Source organism: Larimichthys crocea, chromosome XXIV, assembly GCF_000972845.2.
Source record: "Larimichthys crocea isolate SSNF chromosome XXIV, L_crocea_2.0, whole genome shotgun sequence".
Taxonomy (NCBI): domain Eukaryota; kingdom Metazoa; phylum Chordata; class Actinopteri; family Sciaenidae; genus Larimichthys; species Larimichthys crocea.
Window position 1 is genome coordinate 658429 of NC_040034.1, and position 19736 is coordinate 678164.

General features: G+C 41.8%; 1 protein-coding gene across 5 annotated transcripts in view; it reads left to right on the top strand.

Moving 5' to 3' along the window:
- The window catches only part of LOC104920054 (glutamate receptor ionotropic, NMDA 3B), a 102546-nt gene extending 84118 nt beyond the window's left edge, over positions 1-18428 (top strand). For all 5 annotated transcript variants that reach the window (XM_027275163.1, XM_019269895.2, XM_027275166.1 and 2 more), the window contains 6 exons: positions 175-320; positions 4648-4763; positions 12835-12986; positions 14190-14354; positions 15786-15853; positions 16284-18428. In XM_027275163.1, coding sequence (XP_027130964.1) covers positions 175-320; positions 4648-4763; positions 12835-12986; positions 14190-14354; positions 15786-15853; positions 16284-17259 — 1623 coding nt within the window. In that variant the 3' untranslated portion in view covers positions 17260-18428. The remainder of the gene's footprint in view (positions 1-174; positions 321-4647; positions 4764-12834; positions 12987-14189; positions 14355-15785; positions 15854-16283) is intronic.
- The last annotated feature ends 1308 nt before the right edge of the window (positions 18429-19736 follow it).

Sequence of the window (19736 nt, forward strand, 5' to 3'; positions counted from 1 at the left end):
AATGAGTAAAGAGCGGAATTATTTGTGAAGGATTATCGCTTTCCATATCCCTAAAGCCTCTCGGGAGTTCAGGGCTAGAATGAATTTGATATGAGCCCCATCATGATATCCATTCCCCCTTCTCTCCATCTTCATCACCTCTACCACCCATGTCTTCCTATGTCACCTCCTCAGCTGCACCATCCCTCCATGGGCTTCCGATTTGGGACAGTGAGAGAGAGCAGCGCCGAGGATTACATGAAAAAGAGCTTCCCGGAGATGCACGACTACATGAGACGCTTTAACCAGCCCACCACCCCAGAAGGTGTACACATGTTAAAGTAAGACACAAACACACACCCGATCACAGCATACATTTGTACAAACCTACACCCAAATGCAAACCCCAGACCCTAAACAATCCGGTCACGTTTACATCTGTTATCTGTGGTTGTTTGTATTCTGTGCACTTTATTATTTTATTTTTTTTATGTGCGCTGTGCATAACCGTTCTGTCTGCTGACAAGAGCAAACATGGCAGATTTGTGTGTACCGACTCCAAAATGTGTCACCCGATGACATCAATAAAAAAATGTTGGATGCTTTGATTTGCAGCTTAGTGAGGGTGTTTTTTTAATGTTTGCACCTACTGGCTTTTCTATCTAAAAATCAATGCATTAGCTCAATGTGGCTCAATCTAAGTTGGGGTTGATTTTTCCTTTGATTTTTTCAGTGGATGTTTTTTTTTTATTATAGTCAACAAGCTGCTCCCTTTTGGATTTGACAGAGATACGATCAAATACTCAGCACTTTGTGAGCTGCATATATTTACATCGTGAGTTTTGTTTTTTTTTGCCCATGAGCACAAAGTGTATGTGAGGTAAAAGCTTATGAGTTACATAAAGTTTCTTTATCAAATATTTTAGTTCATTAAAAGTGTTGAATGTAAGATGAATGAGAGTCAGGGACAAACTTATGTAATAAGGGCCGAGGATGATGAGGGTGAATCGGCTCTCGAATGGGGGGGATTGTAAAGCAGATGAAAGCAGGGGAAGGCAAGGCAAGTTTATTTATATAACAAATCTAATTCACAAAGGCAGCAAGTACTTTACATAATGCTTTAAAACACTGAGTACAAGGTACAAGACAAGACACACAAAAAAACTAGGGATGGAAATAAAAATTAAATGGATTAAAAGGGGAATAAAAAGAAGTTGTTCAGGATGATAGGGAGTGGTTGAAGTACATCCAAAGGCAGTGAATAAAATAAAGGTTTTTAACTTTAATGTGGGGGAAAGTCTTATATCTTCTAGAAGTAAATGCTGATTCCTTTTAACACTGGGAATGGTTAGCAGGCTGCTTCCAGCTGACCTGAGAGACTAAGAAAGGGTGTCGAGGAACCCACAAGCCTCCCTGTTATGTGTTTTATGTTCCTATGTGATCCTATTTCAGATATGACATTTACTTTTGGCCCTCTGTATACTTGATTGTAAAATCAATCCAGATTTATGAGTGCATGCGTTGGTAAAGACCTGCCCTTAACTCCACGTCTAGTAAAACTAGTTTCACTTCACTCCTGTGGTTTATCCAGAGGAAGAAAAAGGGGTTTTGGCAGCACACCTAATAGGTTGGTAAAAAGAAATTTAGTGTTTGACAGTAATTTTAATTTCATTTTTATCATTTTTGTTCCATTTCTTTTTAATTTACTTTCCAACTGAAATTAATATACCGTGTTTTAATACCCTCCGTTCTAATAGCTTCAACACTTTTAATAACTTTAATATAGCACACAGGGAGGTCATGAACTCATACACGGATAAACTGAACACACGTGAATTTAGCAGCGGTGGAAAAAGTGTGTAATAAGATAAGACATAATAATATCGATGATGAAGGTGATGAGGATGTAGAAGTAGAAATAAAATAGAAAGAATAAAATAGAAAGAAAAAAATAAATGTGTTATTTTCTTTCCTTTTAAAGATATTAAGGGATTTGACCTCTCTCGTTTCTATAGGCAGTGTGTTCGTTCCATAGCTTTGGAGCATGTAATTGACAAAGCCAACACACCTGATTTTCTTCCGGCTGTTTCTGGGAAGCTTTCAGGAAACCAGCAGCAGTATTCTTAAAGGCAAATAGTCAACAAGGGAGTTAGCAGCGTAGCTTGGTTTTACCCGATTAACTGCTTTGTATATATAAAGGGAGAAGGACCCTTAAAATCAATACTAAATGTTACAGGAAAGCAGTGCAGAACAGCTTAATCCTGACTATAATGTGCTCTCTGCCCTTGGTTCTGGCTCGAGCTGCAGAGTTTTGAATGAGCTGAAGTCTTTCCCTGTTTTAGCTTTTTTGTTTTTTTTGTTTTGAGGCCAGTAAAAAATGCATTACAGTAATCGAGTCGGCTACAAACAAAGACATGAATCAGTTTTCAGCATCTTTTTTGATTTATAAATGGTATAAAGTATTCATATCCTTACTTGACTAAACATAGCAATGCTGCAATATATAAATACGCCATTAAGAGTCCTGCAATGAAAATGTCATTTCAGTAAAAGTAGATATATTATTCACAAAATGTACTCAAGGTCCAGTGTGTAAGATTTAGGGCGGATCTATTGACAGAATATGGCAGAAATGGAATATAATAAATATGTTTTCATTGTATAATCTGATCTACGGAGGGAGCAGGTCTTCTTCTATATATGTTTCTGTTCTACATATGCCCCCACCATGTTTCTACAGTAGCCCTGAACCGACAAACCAAAAATGTTTTTCTAAAGTTTCACCACCTTTGTAGGTTCTTCTACTACGTGCTTGTAAGGGAGGATGAGCCGAGGGGTATTAAGTTGGTTGGAATCTACAACTTCAGTGCCAGATGCCAATAAATTCTGCACACTGGACCTTTTTAAAGTACCAAAATAAAAGTCAGGAAACGTATTCAAACTGTCCGCTGCATATGTTATATTATTATAATACTGGAGTTACTAATGCATTTGTGTGAGCGTAAGGAACGTTTTACCGTTGGTTTGAACTTCAACTATTTTATATACTTTGGAGATAGATATAATCATGCATCACATTTTATAAGCACCTTGTGTTTTGGATGAAAACTCTTTATCTGTGAAGTCAGATGTAGGCGTGTAAAAAATAGATTATTTCCCTCTAAAATTTAACGGGGCAGAATTCTACAGCGTCATGAAATCGTTAATATTCAAGTAAAGTAAAAGTATTTCATGTATGTACTTGGATACAGTACTTTAGTAAATGTAATAAGTTCAGTTCTACTTGCTAGAGTATCAAAAACCTGTGTATTCTGGTTACGGATGCACATACATACTGTATAACACAGAGCAAACACACACAGTTATTATAACCACGAGCTTCTCAGACACAATGGCTTCCCCATAGAACGCCAGCAGAGATGCTGCGATACCGCATGTGCTGACTTTGTGATACAAGCGGGAAGATACAAAGTGCTTGTTCAGAGAAAGAGGATGATAACGGGGGGGAGAAGAAGATGAAGGCGGCGTTTGTTTGCGTGCGAGGCGAAGCAGCAGAAGTGGAAGTCGCAGCAGTGCAGAGAACCGAAGTGAGGCAGTAAAACACTGAGCTGGCAGAACTACTGACCCCAATACTGCACTCAAATCTTAGGAGGAACCTTCTCCTGCAGAGACAGAACGCCCAGGGCTATACACGCAGCTACACATGAACACTACGCATACCTACACACAGGATTACAGTCGTAACTACACACTTTCATGTCTACACACACCAAGGCCAGGCATCGGATAACTTCCGACCCTCTTTAGTCCCAAAAGAAGACTCTATCCTCTCTTCTTTCTGTGTGTTATACTTGTCAGAGAAAAACAGACTTTTTCTGCTTTGCCAGCAGAGCAAAGACTTTGTAAAGTCACCCTTTTTAGTAGTAATCACCATGAATAAGTTTCAGGTAATTTGATTAGTTTGTTCTATTTCTTTCATTAGATTGTCTGAGTGTGTGTGTGTGCGTGTGCTTGTTTATCTGTTTGCCATCCAATTTTGGGGGGTATGTCTATTTGTGTGCACACAAATATCTGAGTCTGTGCATTCATTTGGATGTGTGTGTGTGTGTGAGACAGGAAATGTGTATCTCTTCTTCTTTATCAGTGTGTTTGTGCATGTCGGTGTATTATTCAAATCCAGTGTGTTGCACTCCGTATCCTGAAACTTATCTCCTGCCTGCCATGGCCAGTGGCAACACACAGAGGAACGCTCTATAATTAGGGGTCAATTAGGGTCAATTGGATCGATATTGCTGGAGAAGGAGAGACTTCGGCAGCGTGTTTAATGCCTTATCAGCCCGCCACAGTGGCTGTTGGTTCAGGTAATGATGTATGTGTTTACACAGTGTATTAGGATGCAGTTAATCTCATCCTCTGTATAAATGACATAGTTGGATGACATCCCCAAAATCCTGCACGAGTTCTGGGGAGTGCGAGGAAGTTTGGCGAGTAAAATCTGATTCACGAGACTTGTAAAGTTTATCTTCAATTAATGCTTCTCTTTTACTCTTGTGATGTTTGTGTTTGTACGTGTGTGTGTGTGTGTGTGTGTGTGTGTGTGTGTGTGTGTGTGTGTGTGCGTGCGTGCGTGCGTGCGTGCGTGCGTGTGTGTGTGTGTCGGTGGTGAAGGACAGATCCTCCTATGCTGGATGCGTTCATCATGGACAAAGCCCTGTTGGACTTTGAGGTCTCTATCGACGCGGACTGCAAACTTCTCACTGTGGGGAAGCCTTTCGCCATTGAAGGTGCGCACTCAGACTCAAATACACAAAGAAACACTTTTTTTTTTAATCACTTGTGATTACATAATATAGTGACTAACAGTGATTCCCTGGTGTAACTTTTAAAAAGCATCTTTAAATGAACTTTATTTCTTCCTCTGTAAAGCACTTTGCAGCACGTGAATCAAGTTTGTTTTCACCACTTTAACCAAAAACCGCTGCATGTCTGACAACAAATTTACCTTGAGCTGATAATACAGTGGTCCCTCGTTTATCGCGGGGGATACGTTCTAAAAATAACCCGCAATAAACGAAATCCGCGAAGTAAGTTTTACAATTATTCTACATGTTTTAAGGCCGTAAAACCCCTAACCACACACTTTTATACACCTTTTTACACGCATTTTGTACAGTACTCCCTTAGTTAATCAGGACGCAGAACACAATGCGCGTTCATACTGTTACAGTACGCTGTAAAAAAAAAAAAAAACCTGCAAAATTACACTAAAAAAATCCGCGAAGCAGCGAGTCCGCGAAAAGTGAACCTCGATATAGCGAGGGACGACTGTAATTATATTCATAAGCCCAAAATCTAGTCTAATAGCTTAAAGAAAATTACCTTGCGGGGACCTTCTTTTTGTCCCCAGATGGCAGACAGGTCCCAACAATACGACTGCATTAAAAGTCTGAGTCCCCATAATGCTGCTCAAACAAACCAAAAGGGTTTCATGGACATGTACATTCAGGCTCTTTTCATGCAGTACACACACACATACACACACACATATATAGATATATACTACACTCACCATAGGCACTTACAGCATATATAAAGTGTGGTCTGCACACACTCATACACGTTCACAGAGGACTTACTATAGTTAGCTCCATGACTGACAGAATAACACAGCTATTCAGTGGATGAACTTATAACGCTGCAGGGTAAAAGTACTCAGACATCTATTATTAATAACGATGGCCAGTCAGAACAGCTTGGATTTGGATGCTTACAGGTCAAACCGACGGCAACACATTCATGAAGCGATGTAGACAAATCCAGTCCCAGTCAAAAAGCAGCTAATAATCCACACAGGGTGTTATTATCATATTTTCTCGAGTGCTGCTATGCTTATCATGCGTGTGTGGAGAGCACTGGTGGCGGTGTGTGTAATGTGTGAGTGTGTCCTGGTGCTATTCTTCAAGGGAATTGTTTTTTTTTTTCTTTTTTAGACTTTCATTTTTCATTCTCTCATTTTCCACAACATCTTTCTTCTACCTCAAAATCACCATATGAGCCACAGCGAGCGAGAGAGGGGGAGAAATAAGACAGAGAACAGAATCGAGCCATGCTGTCATACTTTCATGTTTAAGAAAGTTGAATTTTTCCACTGTATTGCTTCCATCTCGTCCATCCCTTCTCCTACACATATACAACTTGTTTACCAACCAAACTAAAACCATTAGTCACTTCATACATTATTCACAGCCTGCCCTATTAAAGAAGTTCTAAAATACTATCAAAAATATGCATACAAAATATACTAAAATATAAAAAATCCCACAAACACTGACATGATATCCTTAATAAATCATGTTTTAATAAACTAATTGATTGCTTTGTGCAGGTATTATAACCGAATGTACACTGGATTATGACTAGATACAACAGTAGTACTTAGTAGTAGTAGAAGCAGTGGTTGCGTATGCCATAAACTCACTGTATGAATACATAGGAGCAGTAAATTGTATCGCTTTTAGAAATAAAGGCTGTTGGCGACCCGTAAAAAAGAAATTATGCCTGAGCGCTAATAAAAGTCTGATGCTCCGGTTCATTGAGGTAAATAAAGCTTCCAGCCAGTTATTGCAAGTTTTACTGTATTCCAGTCACATGTCGTGTATACACATATATACGCCTTCTGAGGGTGACTTTGACGTGAATTTTTTTTTTCCGCTGAACACATTTATTGGATGTGTCACATTTAACCTCTAACCCAAACTCAGCATAAGCCCCTAGAGTGTTTTTTTGCAGGTATCGAATTAGCATCGTGTGTGTGTTTGTTTCAGTTCAGTATTTTCTTTCGTGCTCCTATCTCTAAGGCAGGTACACGGACAGTAAATAGATACTAGTAAAGGTGCCCCATGGGACCAAATACTAACTTGGATACCATTTCTCTGTCAGTCAAAGCGTAGCCTCCAAAAGACCCTACTCCCACACTCCCTACTCACTGTACAACTCTTGTTCACTGGAGATTATCTACCGCTTCTTCATTGCGTGAGACAAAAAGAGCCATGAGAGACACGGCTGTAGCATTGCTCACGATTGTGAGGATGCGAGTAAGGTCTCATCGGCATGTAGAGTGGATCTGCTTTATTCATTGTCTACATGAAAAGGCAGACGAAAGGGCCTCACACTGCTTTTGGTGTGCTAGTCACCCCACCATAGCCTTTGCGAGGCCCGAATGGGATGGGAGCGAATAACTCAATAAGTCTCAAGCGTAGAGGAAGAAAGAGCCCAGACAGGAAATGTGAGAGGAGAGGAGATTTAAAGGAGGGGGAGAGAGAGAGGGGACAGAATGTGAGATGAAAAAAGTAAGTAAGGGAAAAGGAAAACAAAGGTATAAAAAAAGAGAGAGAGAGAGAGGGAGGACCAGTGAGGAGGGGATGAGCGAGGTGGGAGTTGAGCAAAAGAAGGAGATAGAGGGCTTTCATTTGCCCACTGCCAGTTTGCGCCTTTCTGCACAGCGAGTGATAAAAGAGCCAGCCAACAGAGTCCCCCTAATCAAGACAAACCTTCACCCCAAGCAGATGGAGTGAGGGAGGAGGAGAAAGGACAGAGAGGAAAAAGAGAAAGGATGAAGGGAAAAAATGTGCTATATGGTCTATAGAAGGATGCCGGCAGGATTTATAGAGCGGTTTGTGGTCAGGAGATACAGGCGGAGGAATTTTGGACTGTGGAGATGCTGCAGGCGAGGTGCTACTGCTGAAACCTTCAGGCTACTTAAGTGGAGAGAGATGCAGGCGTGCCGCTGTGCGCCCGTTCCCACTGAGTGCTGTTGGGAGATGTTTACGACAGCCCAGACACACCCCATTAATAATATTGCCACTGAACACACAGCTACTCGCTGCTTGTTTTGTGTGTGTGTGTGGCGTGTGTGCGTATGTGCCGCTCCCTGTGTACATAAGTGGCTACACAAGCTCAGTCAAGCGGGACGCAGCAGCACGTCTGAAGATCCAGAATGAGGCTGACAGAAGATTTTTGTTTGCCGGGGTGAGACTGTTGTTGGTCGGGCAGCTCACGTCTTCACACCTTCATCTGATTACGCTTTTTTTGCAATATAGCACTCCATTTTGAAAAGCGTGCCTTTTTAGAATGAGCTGGTTAAAGTAAATCAAGTTATGCGGAGCTGAATCGATTAAGCGTTTCTTACTTCCACCCTTCTTAATTGTTTGGATTTGGTGTCTTAAGGAGTAGTTAAACTGCTTATCTTTCAGTTCTGGATTGCTGATCGGACAAAACAATCAATATGACGGTGCCGCCTCTGGGCTTTGGGAATTTTAATGGGTATTTTCATCATCTTCTGGCATTTTAGAAGTGATTAATCGAGAAAATAATCAGAAGATTAATTGCAATGAGAATAATCATTAGTCGTGGGCCCTAAAACTATGGCTATTAGTCATCCATAGCACTTTAATATAACTATACACACTAGAGTTGGACATTAAACCAAATTTATTGAAACGGAAGACAATATTAATCTTTTACCAACTGATATTACCCGGATTTCTATTATTAATAACATTTTGCTGAATAAACCAACAGCCACCAAGTCCAATCAACCAACAGTCAGTCATCAGTCAACAGCTCAGTGTCTTCAGCTGTTTTTTACTGTAATTAAACTGGACCAACATCAGAAAGTAATGCACGCACTGATGTACAACAACTGCTCCATTTGTAATCTGGAGTTAATCCGATGATCCATCTTGATGATCACTGATTGAATCGCTGAAACCGATGGAAGCTTTAACAGTTTTTTTTAGATTTGAACTACTATTTAATAAGTGGAGGGTGGAAAATCCTCTGACACATACAAAATTACGTGTTTTACATTTCTGGCAGCAATTAATGGAAAAACCAAAAGGAATGTTACATACAGGAAATCAAAATTTCATTAAAAGAAAATCCAAGAAAAAGACTTAAGACTTGCCAGAGTTATGCGATTATGAAATCTTCTTTTAGAACGGCATAAAAACACACAAGAAAGTAAGTGGTGCTTACTGTAGGAGCACATAAAATAGTAGTATTACAAAGATTATACTTTTTAAAGCTATGTAATCTTGCAAAACTGTTATTTTCTCGACCCGTGTTTGAAAAAGTAAGGTACTACAATCTTTACAGACCTATATAAAGCCTTTTGGAATAAAACTTGATGTGCCGGGCGTGTCTGTTAGTGAGTAGGTGTGTGGGAGATTTGACTGACAGCTTTGGGACTCGAGGCTTGTGATGGAATACGCGGACGTCTGGGATAAAGAATCAAAACAAATGACAAGCGACTGCCCACTTGTATTTCACTCGTTTTGACTGAGAGCTGTAAAGAAATGCGGCAGGAGATAGGCTGATGACAGAAAAATGCTGTCTGTCTGAAGAGGAAAATGAGAAAGAGGAGGGAGACGTACGCAGACAAAGCCACGGACTCGGGAGAGGGAGCCCGAAAGATAAAGATAAGAATGGAGTGAGGCGGAAATTGAAGGGATGACAGAGATAAGGGGTGGAATAACAGTGGGAGAGACCAGCGGCAAACGGTGGGAGAGGAATGACCTCGGACAGGGAAAGAGGAGAGATGAGAGGGAGGAGTGAGAGGAAGCAATTGAGGTGGGGAAGGGAGGGTTAGAGCAAAGGGAGGGAAGCTTAGACAGTTTTTGTCATGTAGGAAGCAGAGTGTGACAGTTATGTGAACCTTAGCTATTCTCTCTTTCTGTCCGCAACCCCCATCAGGCTCACACACCTTGACAGCAAACACACACACACATAAGCACACTCACAACCAGCTGCCAGGTCCGAGTCAATCACACACACACACAAAAAAACGCACTGTTGGCATGACTGTGTCTTTGACTGCAGTACAGATGAAATGAAACAAACAACCCCGGGAGATCCTGTATGGCAATAAATCTCCGAGAGAGTCTCTTGATTCTGAGCTGAGGGACAGATTTCTCTCAGTTTGTACCTGTGAGAGTGTGAGCTGTAATGCAAAACAGATGCTGCTTCAAAGTCTCTGCGGGGCACAGGAACGTTCCTCTGCAGCTTTCAAGTTGTGTAATGACACATGAATGTGCTTTTAAAATGAAAGTAATGAACAGTGGTGGAGGAAAGAGCACTTAAATCTGCTGCTTAATTAAAAATATTAGAGTTGTATAATTTTATTGCTGTAACTAGATGTATATTTTTATTGCTTTGTCTGCTCTTATTACTCCACGTACTGCCGGTGTTTTACCTTTAACAAGAGGGAAACAAGAAAGTCCGAGGCAACGCCGATTAAGTGATGATGAAACAGTTTCTACAAATCAAGCACAGATGAATATTTAATGTGCTATAACAATGATATGCATTACCGGATGCATATTTGAAATGTAACTTATTAAATCCGTATCAGCGGCAGCTGCAGGTTTGAACTGTAATTGCATATCATGTTTTATGTTTTTGCATGTAAAGCATCACTTTGCAAAGTAATCAGCAGCTGCAGTCTCTGCTATATGAAAGGCACTTTTAAACAAAACCTCAAAATCACGCTTGTTATCTATATATATATTTAACTAAACTACAGTAAAACTAGTGAAGATGTGTTATAATTCGGTGTATTGTCACGTAGCCTGTCAGTAAAGGACCTATAGCAGTAATAACAAAGAAACACCATCAACAAAGGAACAAACTAACTTAAACCCTCAAATCCACAAAAGAACTCTAAAGTCAGCATGCTATAAAGCATCCATGCAGATGGAGTGAAGCCGGCCTTTGAACAGAACCGGGTCTTTTATCTGTAGTCGGAGGGGATGAGTGTAGGTGAGCATGGAGTGGATGATCTGCGTCATAGACCACAATACGTGTTTTGCAGCTGACAGCTCCGGTGATGAGATCAAGGTAGCTGATAGATAGGAGGTCCAATTATTTTGAATGCTGTGTGGGTGATGGTGATGTTTTTTTATTTATTTTTTTTGCCATAGCTAGAGAAGGATGGTATTCTCTCTTAAAACATTAAGAATTTTTATGTATTTATGTTGCAGTAAAAATAAATTAATATATTACAGGGTGCTGGCTGAGCTAGTATGAGACATCGTGTACCTCTTAATATTCTTAAGGCAACCTACTGCAGACAATAATGGAAATGTAGAAACGTCCGACAAAATTAAGAAAGGAATCACAAACTAAACGTTAATTCAGGGTGACAAAAGAAATTGAGTGTGGTGTGCAGGTAAGAAAAGTCATCTCCAAAAAATGTTGTTCATTATTATTAAAAAAAAAAAGTGGTACATGACATAAAACCTCATGACTGACATTTTGAGTCGACATTTGAGTCTGTTTTAACAAAACTCATTTATATCACACTAATAAATCACCACTGGGTGACCGTGTGGGTTTATAACCCATGGGAAATAACTGTCTGTAAGAAGTTCAGACCGGTAAAATATGAGTATATTTGCATCATTCACTGAAGAGGGTGGATTCAAACTTCATCCAACTTCAATCCCGGATCAGACGGATTTGATGCCAGCCCCGAAAAATGGTCGGATCTGACAGACATGAGGTGCTGGGAATGGGGAATGAGCATCAGGCACGGCAATTTGTCACTTTATCTTGTAAAGTGTTTCTTGGTGGAAGACAAGTGTAGGACAACTTGCAAAGATCTGACGGAGAGACTAGCAGCTCGGCAGAGTCTACAGCATTCTCTGTGAAGTTTCAGATGCGTCAGATGTCGACACTGATCTTCGAAGTCTATCTCTAGCCTAGAGGTGCACTGTTCTATCTTTTCTTCACTCCAGATACCAATTCCAATACCTCAACTCAAAGTACTGATCAGATACAAGTGTTCTCATTTTTCCAGCTTTTAAAAATGTGCAGACCTCGCGGCTTCGAGCACTTTGGAATCATTATGTTAAGCAACATGAGCCCAGAGATCAACGGGGACATTTAAAATTCACGCGGCCGGCCTCCTACGACTAAATACTACTAATAGTGGAAACATAAAATTTTTATCACAGTGACATGTGGGGGCGGCACGTGGGTGCAGTGGTTAGCACTGCCTCGCCTCACAGCAAGAAGGTTTCTGGTTCAAACCGTGGCCTCTCTGTGTAGAGCTTGAATGTGTCTGCGTGGGTTCTCTCCGGGTATTCCGGCTTCTTCCCGAAGACGTGCAGGTTAATTGGTAACTCTAAATTGCCTGTAGGGTTGTTTATCTCCACGTGCGTGCCCCACCTCTCACCCAATGACAGCTGGGATTGGCCCCCAGCCCTCCCATGACTCCTGATAAGAATGAGCAGTTATGGAAAATGATTGGATGGGTGCTCACATCTGGTCCGTATAGGATAGCAGTCAGGCGTATCAGCTCAGTGCATCCCTACATCAGCCTCTCCTGCTTTATCGCTTCTGCCGGTCTTGCAGGTCAGGGCAGGGTTTGTAGGGTGTGTAGTGTGATATGCACCACCATCTACCCTGAAATCATGAAAGTCATCTAGTCTTATATATAAAAAAGAAAAAAAGATAACTCAATATCAGGATTTGATCCACTACTGCATGCTTTCTGTACCACAAGGAACACCATAAACAGGGTTTTGTGCTCCCCCTACACTTTTTCCCTTCATGCATGCTATACTAGAAGTAATGGATGGCGTATTTGCACTGTACCTTTCAGGAAAAGGTCCAGCTGAAACCTATAACTTAATAAATCTCCTTTTTTTTCCAGAGGGCTTCTGCCCTTTGGCTAACTAGAACCGGCTGCACAAAAATTAGACACTAGTTTCCAGTCTCCTCCTCGGGGCTTTCTCTCTGATTTTATTACCTGTAGCATATGTTTTATTTACATCCATGTGTCTCCTCTTTCAGGCTACGGTATTGGCTTGCCCCAGGGTTCTCCCCTAACCCGTAATGTGTCAGAATTCGTGAGTCGCTACAAGTCGGACGGCTTCATGGACATGCTACATGACAAATGGTACAAGGTGGTGCCCTGCGGGAAGAGAGTGTTTGCAGTCACTGAGGTAAGTCGTTGGTTGGGTCGAGTGTGTTCATGTATTGTGTGTACGTGTTTGGGGTGTAAAGCAAAGTCTTCTGTAGCTGTACTCTTATAAATGAGTCTCCCTTTGGGAATGCGGGCGGGATTGCCTGCCAACTATGCACACCAACATTGACCAAGCCATGCACATACACACACACAGGGATGCACATAGACAAAGACATACAATCACATAAGCTTGAGCCTATTTACTGACCTTAACCAGAGTTACAGGCACGTACTGTCTGAGTGTCAATACTTATTTGTGTCTCGTGTGTGCTACAGCAGAGTACTCTTAGTTCTTGCCCTCCCTTTTCTTTTCATTCTTTTTTAAAGAATCGGAGATCTCCAGACGGAGCACACTGTCTCTGTCTATATCTCTTGTTTGTGAACAGAGAACCTGTTCAGCTCCCTGCGGCCATCCCCCCTTTTTTTAAATCCCACTTCAAAGTTGAAGCATATAAGCAACAAACGCAATTACACAGTCATAGGTTTCTCCAATGAAATGAAAGACCTGAACTTCACCCCGCGTCGGGAAGTTATTACTATTCATCTCATTTGGAGTCTTGAGAGCGGGCTACTCTCTCAAACAATGGTAGGAGCGATCTTACCCCTCTGGATTGGGGGGCAAAAGGAGGTCAGCGTTGTCGCTGATGAATTTGCCGAGTCAGCACGGGGGCTAATTGCTGTAAGAGGCGGCGCAGAAACGAGCCGGCTGAAGGAAACGTGATTAAAACCTTGGTACTGTCTTCCAGGCCCACGACAGCCTCGTAAGAGATAGACGTTACGTCAGAGGGGGGAATGTAGGCAAAGAACAAACTGCTCTTCAATTAACCATCGTCTCGTTTTACTAACTGCTGTTTCTTCCTATGACTCTCGGTTTTTCTTCCATCCAATCAGCCCTTCATGCTCGTTCCCTCCCCCTCCCCCTCGCCTCGCCTCGCCTCTCCGCATCCTTTTCTTTCCAAACATGTCTTTTACGCTGTTGCCCTCTCCTCTTTAGTTCCATTCTTATGGGCTTACACAGCCAACAGCCTGAATATCAATTGCATATTCGCAAAAAAAGTGTCCTAAATAGTAATTATGTAAATATAAATCATCAATCTCTGTGTTTTTCCTCTCTGTTAGCTTAAGTCTTAACTAATCTGTGTCCCTCCCCCCAACCTTCTTCCTGCCGTCGCCCACTCAGACACTACAGATGGGGATCCAGCACTTTTCGGGCCTGTTTGTGCTCCTGTGCATGGGGGTGGGTGGAGCCTTGCTGACCTTGGCAGGTGAACACACCTTCTATCACCTGGTCATCCCGCGCCTCCGACGCACGCACACACTGCAGTACTGGCTGCACACCAGCCAGGTGAGTAAATACATCCGGTACGTGAGGTGGCGTGGATTCATGCACACACACACACTCTCTCTCTGTCTCCCTCCAGCACACACACAGGGATGATACACAGCTGTAATCTTCGCATTGCTCACACACAAGCATATGAGAACAGTCACTCACACACACACACACACACACACACACACACACACACACACTAGCACATTGCTGCTGGTTAGACATCCTCACCCCCTGGAGTTGACTCTTATTTGTGCAGCTTACACACGCCCTCTACTGTTGGAAACTCGTAACGACGGTCAAGAACAGAGCTAATGTTTGGATTATTATTTTGGATTACATCATGTTTTAAAGGACAGGTTTTAATTAAATAGTTTTAACTTAAAGCTAAGTGTATTAATGCTAATTAGGCACTGTTAACTAACTCATTAATACTTTAATTGTGCTCGATAAATTCACTTGAATATTTCAAATTAGTTAATTAAGTTTGAAAAGAAAAAAGATATTAAATGGTCCGCGTTGCCAATGCTTTATTAATTTTGTCCTTTTTCTGTTCTGGCGCAGTGGAAGCATTAACAAAGATCATTAAATGTGTCTTTTATCACTGTTTGCTCCGTGCCAAATGATTTTTGAATCATGATCCATCAAACATATAATTCAAATCTGTACTTTTTTCTTTTTTCCAAAGAAAAGAACAAAGAAGCTGAATAAATACAATCCGCTGAGGCTTTTTTTGTAATTACCGTCGGAGAATTAGTGCGTTTACGGGCATCGTACACCAAAAGGAAACCAGAAATTGAGGATTTTTAAAAGGTCGCGTGTTGTTATTTTATCAAACTCTAGCCATTACCAAATGAGGTGCCTGTGGCAATATTGTTGAGTGAATAATGGAAACTAACAGTGTGAATATCAAGACTGCTCACATTTGTCTGCTACATCGGCTCTAAAAGGGCAACAACTCCCAGGCAGCCTGCAGCATTCATCACAAAACCAGCCCAGCTATATCAGAGGATGGCATCTGATTCAGTCCCCTGAGATAATCCCTGTTTAGAGTGAGCGTCTCCATTCATATATATCATAAGAAATTAAAGTGCAGTCACCTTACAGCTTCATAGGTTGGTTTGGAGATTTGTTCATCTTAACCAAAGCACTTTGGTTCCTTAATCAAAAAGTACTTTAACCTCCCTCAAAAATTTTAAGTGGGAGAGAACCGTCTCTCTTTCTGAATTACAATCAGATGATTAAATTATTTAAAGAAGCACCACAGCAGGATTTGTGAGGAATAGCTGCCACAGATGTTCCGTACAACCGGCGCAGAATAATGGTTTCTTAGAAATTCAAATTCATTCTCTGCGAGTTATTTTCCAGAAATGATGAGTTGCTTACAGATTTCAACTAATCAGCAATGTTTTTTTTTCCTCCTCTTTTCTCCTCAACTTGCAGAAAATCCACAGAGCCCTCCACACCACGTACGAGGATGTCGGGAAAGAGCTGACGGGCCTCGACGAAAAGTAATGAAGTCACTAAGTTATGCATCTACACACCTCGAATAAGCCTGTTCAAACGTGTCAGAGTTATTACAGTTACACTATTTACGTCTGGCAAAAGTTGTTTCTGGCTAAAATATCACTCTCTCCTTACAATTACTAGAAATGACCTTTAAGTTATCAAAATTCTTAAAGGAATAGTATGGCATTAATTATTCGTTTTCTTGCTGGATGCATGTGTATGAGTAAGAAGCTGCAGCTTAGCTCAGCATAAAGATTGGAAATCTGCAAACCATATTTACCATTGCACTGCTATCAATCATCTCATGTAACTTTCCAAAGATTCACATCTGCAGTATATATGTCTTGTGTTTGTAGTTCTCATGTATACTGCCGCGCAGTAACTCTCACTGGATAAATGCCCCTTTGCTGTGATCTTCCTCTCTTTCACTAGCCCCTCCTCTTGTATCTCAGAGAACTGCACCCTCCACAGGAAGCAGCATCAGCCTCCTCCTCCATCTCCTCCCCTGTCCCCCAATGCTTCCACTACAGCTGGAGACACCGGCAGCTCCACATCATCTCATGAACCCAAGGAGAAACGTGTGCACTTTGACCTGGAGACCCTCCACAGCTACCGCCTGCGCACACACACCGCCTCTGTGCGTGGCAGGCCCGGTATGGTCGGCCGTCCCGGGCTCGGTCTAGGAGGGTTAGGGCTTGGTACCCTGGGGAGTTTTGCCGCCCCTCCTCAGATTAGCCTCCACGCCAACGGAGGCCCCGTCTCTACACTGGCCTCCACGGGCTTGGTGCTGTCTCCTCTTGGAAGCAGGGCTGCTCAGACGAGCATGTGGGAAGGGGAGCTCCAGGACCTGCAGGGGAAGATTGAGATGTTTCGTACACAGCTGAGAGAGGCTCTGGCCAGGAGGGCTGAGATCCAGACCAGCCTGGAGAGAGAGAGGAGTGGACTTGTGCGCAGGGATACCAGTCTGGAGAGGGAAAGAGACAGACAGAGGATACAAACTATTAACACAGACAGAAGTAGCTCCACTCAGCCGAAACTCCCTGAGAGAGACAGGACCAGCCAACTGCAAACCCTGAATAATCAACAGTCGGGGAGGGCTAACCAATCAGGCGGTCTTGTAACTCTGGAGCATGGGAGAAGCAGCCAATTAAACACTGTTAACAGTTTGGACAGAGGAAGAGCCAACCAGTTACGCTCTGTTAATACTTTGACGGGAGAGAGAACTGTCCAGTCACGCACTTCCACCAGTTTGGAGCGAAGTCGAGTCCACCAACCAGGTGCTGGAAACATAACTGTCCAATCACGGAACACTTCTAGCCTGGACAGACAGAAGGCTAACCTATCGAGCACTCTGAACACTTTGGAGAGGACAAAAGCCAACCAATCAAGTGTAAGCAGTGGGACTTGATTGTCTTTGTAGAAGGCCCTGATGTGTCGGGCAGCAGACGGAGCGGTACGGTCGGTGCTGGCATAGCCGTGGGAAGATGGCTCTGTTGGAATGGGTTAGGTTTTAGGGGGACGCTTGCTGAAAAATGACAGTATATGTTAACTCACACCATTACTTACTGCAACCTAATAATTTCACACTTCAGAGTTATTTCCACACTCGCTTAAAATGACAACTAAAAACTTTTTAACTGCAATTTCAGAACTGTGAATTGTCTACATTATCCATGAAATAACAAATAAGTGATGTAATCTTGTGTAAATGAGAGCAAACGTGATTTACAGTTAAAGCTGAATATACATTCACATGAAAACCAGACCGTCTGGTTTAAAACGCAGTGCTTAATTGAGGGAGACCGGTGGTTCACATGAGGAACCGCGAACCAGGGCTGTCTGAAAACGTACGAGCTTATGAGCTAAAACAAAAGCACGGCCTGTTATACCGGCTCTAGAGGCCTAACAAGCACACAGAAACATCAGCGACAAGAGCACAGAGAAATCAAAGTCAGCCCAACGTCGAGAAGAAAGAAAACTATTTGAAAATGCACATGCAACATCCGTGTTAACTGAGTGCCAGCAGCAAGAGGTGAAGATGCAAAAATATATATATATATATATTTTAAGTAATAATCTCCCAAAAATGTGAATGATAAATAAAAGAAAAGTGGTACAGCCCTAAATCAATGTACCTAATGATCCCATGAATTAAAAAAAAAAAGCCTTTTGTGTGTTGGTACCTTTTATCTTTGTGTGTATCGTCCTCTCGTCTAACGCCGCTGTGTCCAAAAAAAAAAGCATTTTTTAAAATCTTTTCTAGCAAAATTTCACTCTCGGAAAAAATGTGTCAAAAACTACAAAAGCTGCCTTGCAAACTGAGCCGTTCCCAAACAGACGCTTTGAGATGGTAATTTTCCTCTGTGATTTGATGGGTTCCATATAAATAAAGAAAAGGGGTACGGTGCTAGGCCAGGAGAAAAATTCACATGAATGGAAAGAGCTTCATTATGCTCTCTGTAGTGGAATAGATTCTGGCCGTTTGGATCCAAATACACACCTCCAGCCCATTTTATGGCTGCTTAAGTCAAGGTTGCATGCCATTTAAATTGTTTTGTCCACATTGACACCTTGTGGGTGAAACGTAGGTCACATAATGACTCCAGACACGTAATGTTTGACTCTGAAACATAGTAATGTCTTAATCTGAAATGAGTTTTAAGTCTTAGACAATAAAGTCCAGGATAATAGACGACAAATTCTGGGACTACAACAACTTACCGAGAGCTATTTCCAGTTGGTTCAGTCCTCCACATAAAGTTGGGGAATGTAGTGTCTTGAACGTTTGACCCATAAATCCTCTGCTGCTTTTGTTTTTTCCCCCATTCTTTTTAAACAATCTGTCTCTTGTGAGTCCCGACTTTATGGAAGTGCAATACTAAATCACTGCTGTGCCCCTTTAATAGAAATCCCAACCCTTTCCTTTATATAGTTTTTTTATTATTTGGGAGGGGGGACACACAGTTGACCCATTACTTGCAGGACTTTTAACATGTCCACCATCAGCTGCAGCAGTGCGGGTCAGAATTGTGGATTATGTATAGTCGGTGTTCAAAATACTTTCCAGTTTCCAACGTGCTGTCAAAGTGGCATAACTTCAAAGAGGTCCGTCAGACTGTTAGTAATAATTTAACAGTCCAGTGTCGTATTTATACGGAGACATGCAAAACTACGGAACAAAATTACAATCTCAAAGTCATTTCACGGATCCTTTGATTATCTTATGAACCCCCCGAGTCCCCGAACAGCTCAAAACAGTTGCATATCTGCTTGGGTTTGTGGCCTGTAAACTAAAGCTATCAGTTTGGAATGAATCTGTTCACCATATTCATTACTGACGGAACTTATCACGAGTCTGGCAGCAGTTTTTTTTTTTGCGCTCGGTGACTTGTCTTGCGCATGATTTCACGCAGAATGGAAGATTACAATTCACTATCTTGCAGAGTTTGAGCGAGCACCAATAATCGAGACCCTCATGTTGTTTTTGTTTTTTAATCATTAATGTGGTTGTACACTTTTTGCACTGTTTCCACTCAGATTAAGCTTTTTTTGTTTTGTTTTGTTTTCTACTAAGACCAAGTGAAGTTTCATGCCTCATGTCAATCTGGAATTATGAAGTGAGAGGTGCTCTTTGAAGCTGACTGTATTTGGGACTCTCGTTCAGTCAACCACAAGAGGGAGCTGTACCCCTGCTTCCCGCGGCTATGGACAAATGAAGAGTTTATGGATTGAGGTTTAATTCCAACAAAAACCACTGAAACTAATAAAAAGTAAGCAAATGACTTATGAAGCAACGGTGACATACGGAAGCTGCGTTTGGTTCTGTTGTGCGGCGGAGGACCTGGAGGAGAGAAGGCCTTTGTGAAGTCACTCCAGCACTATACA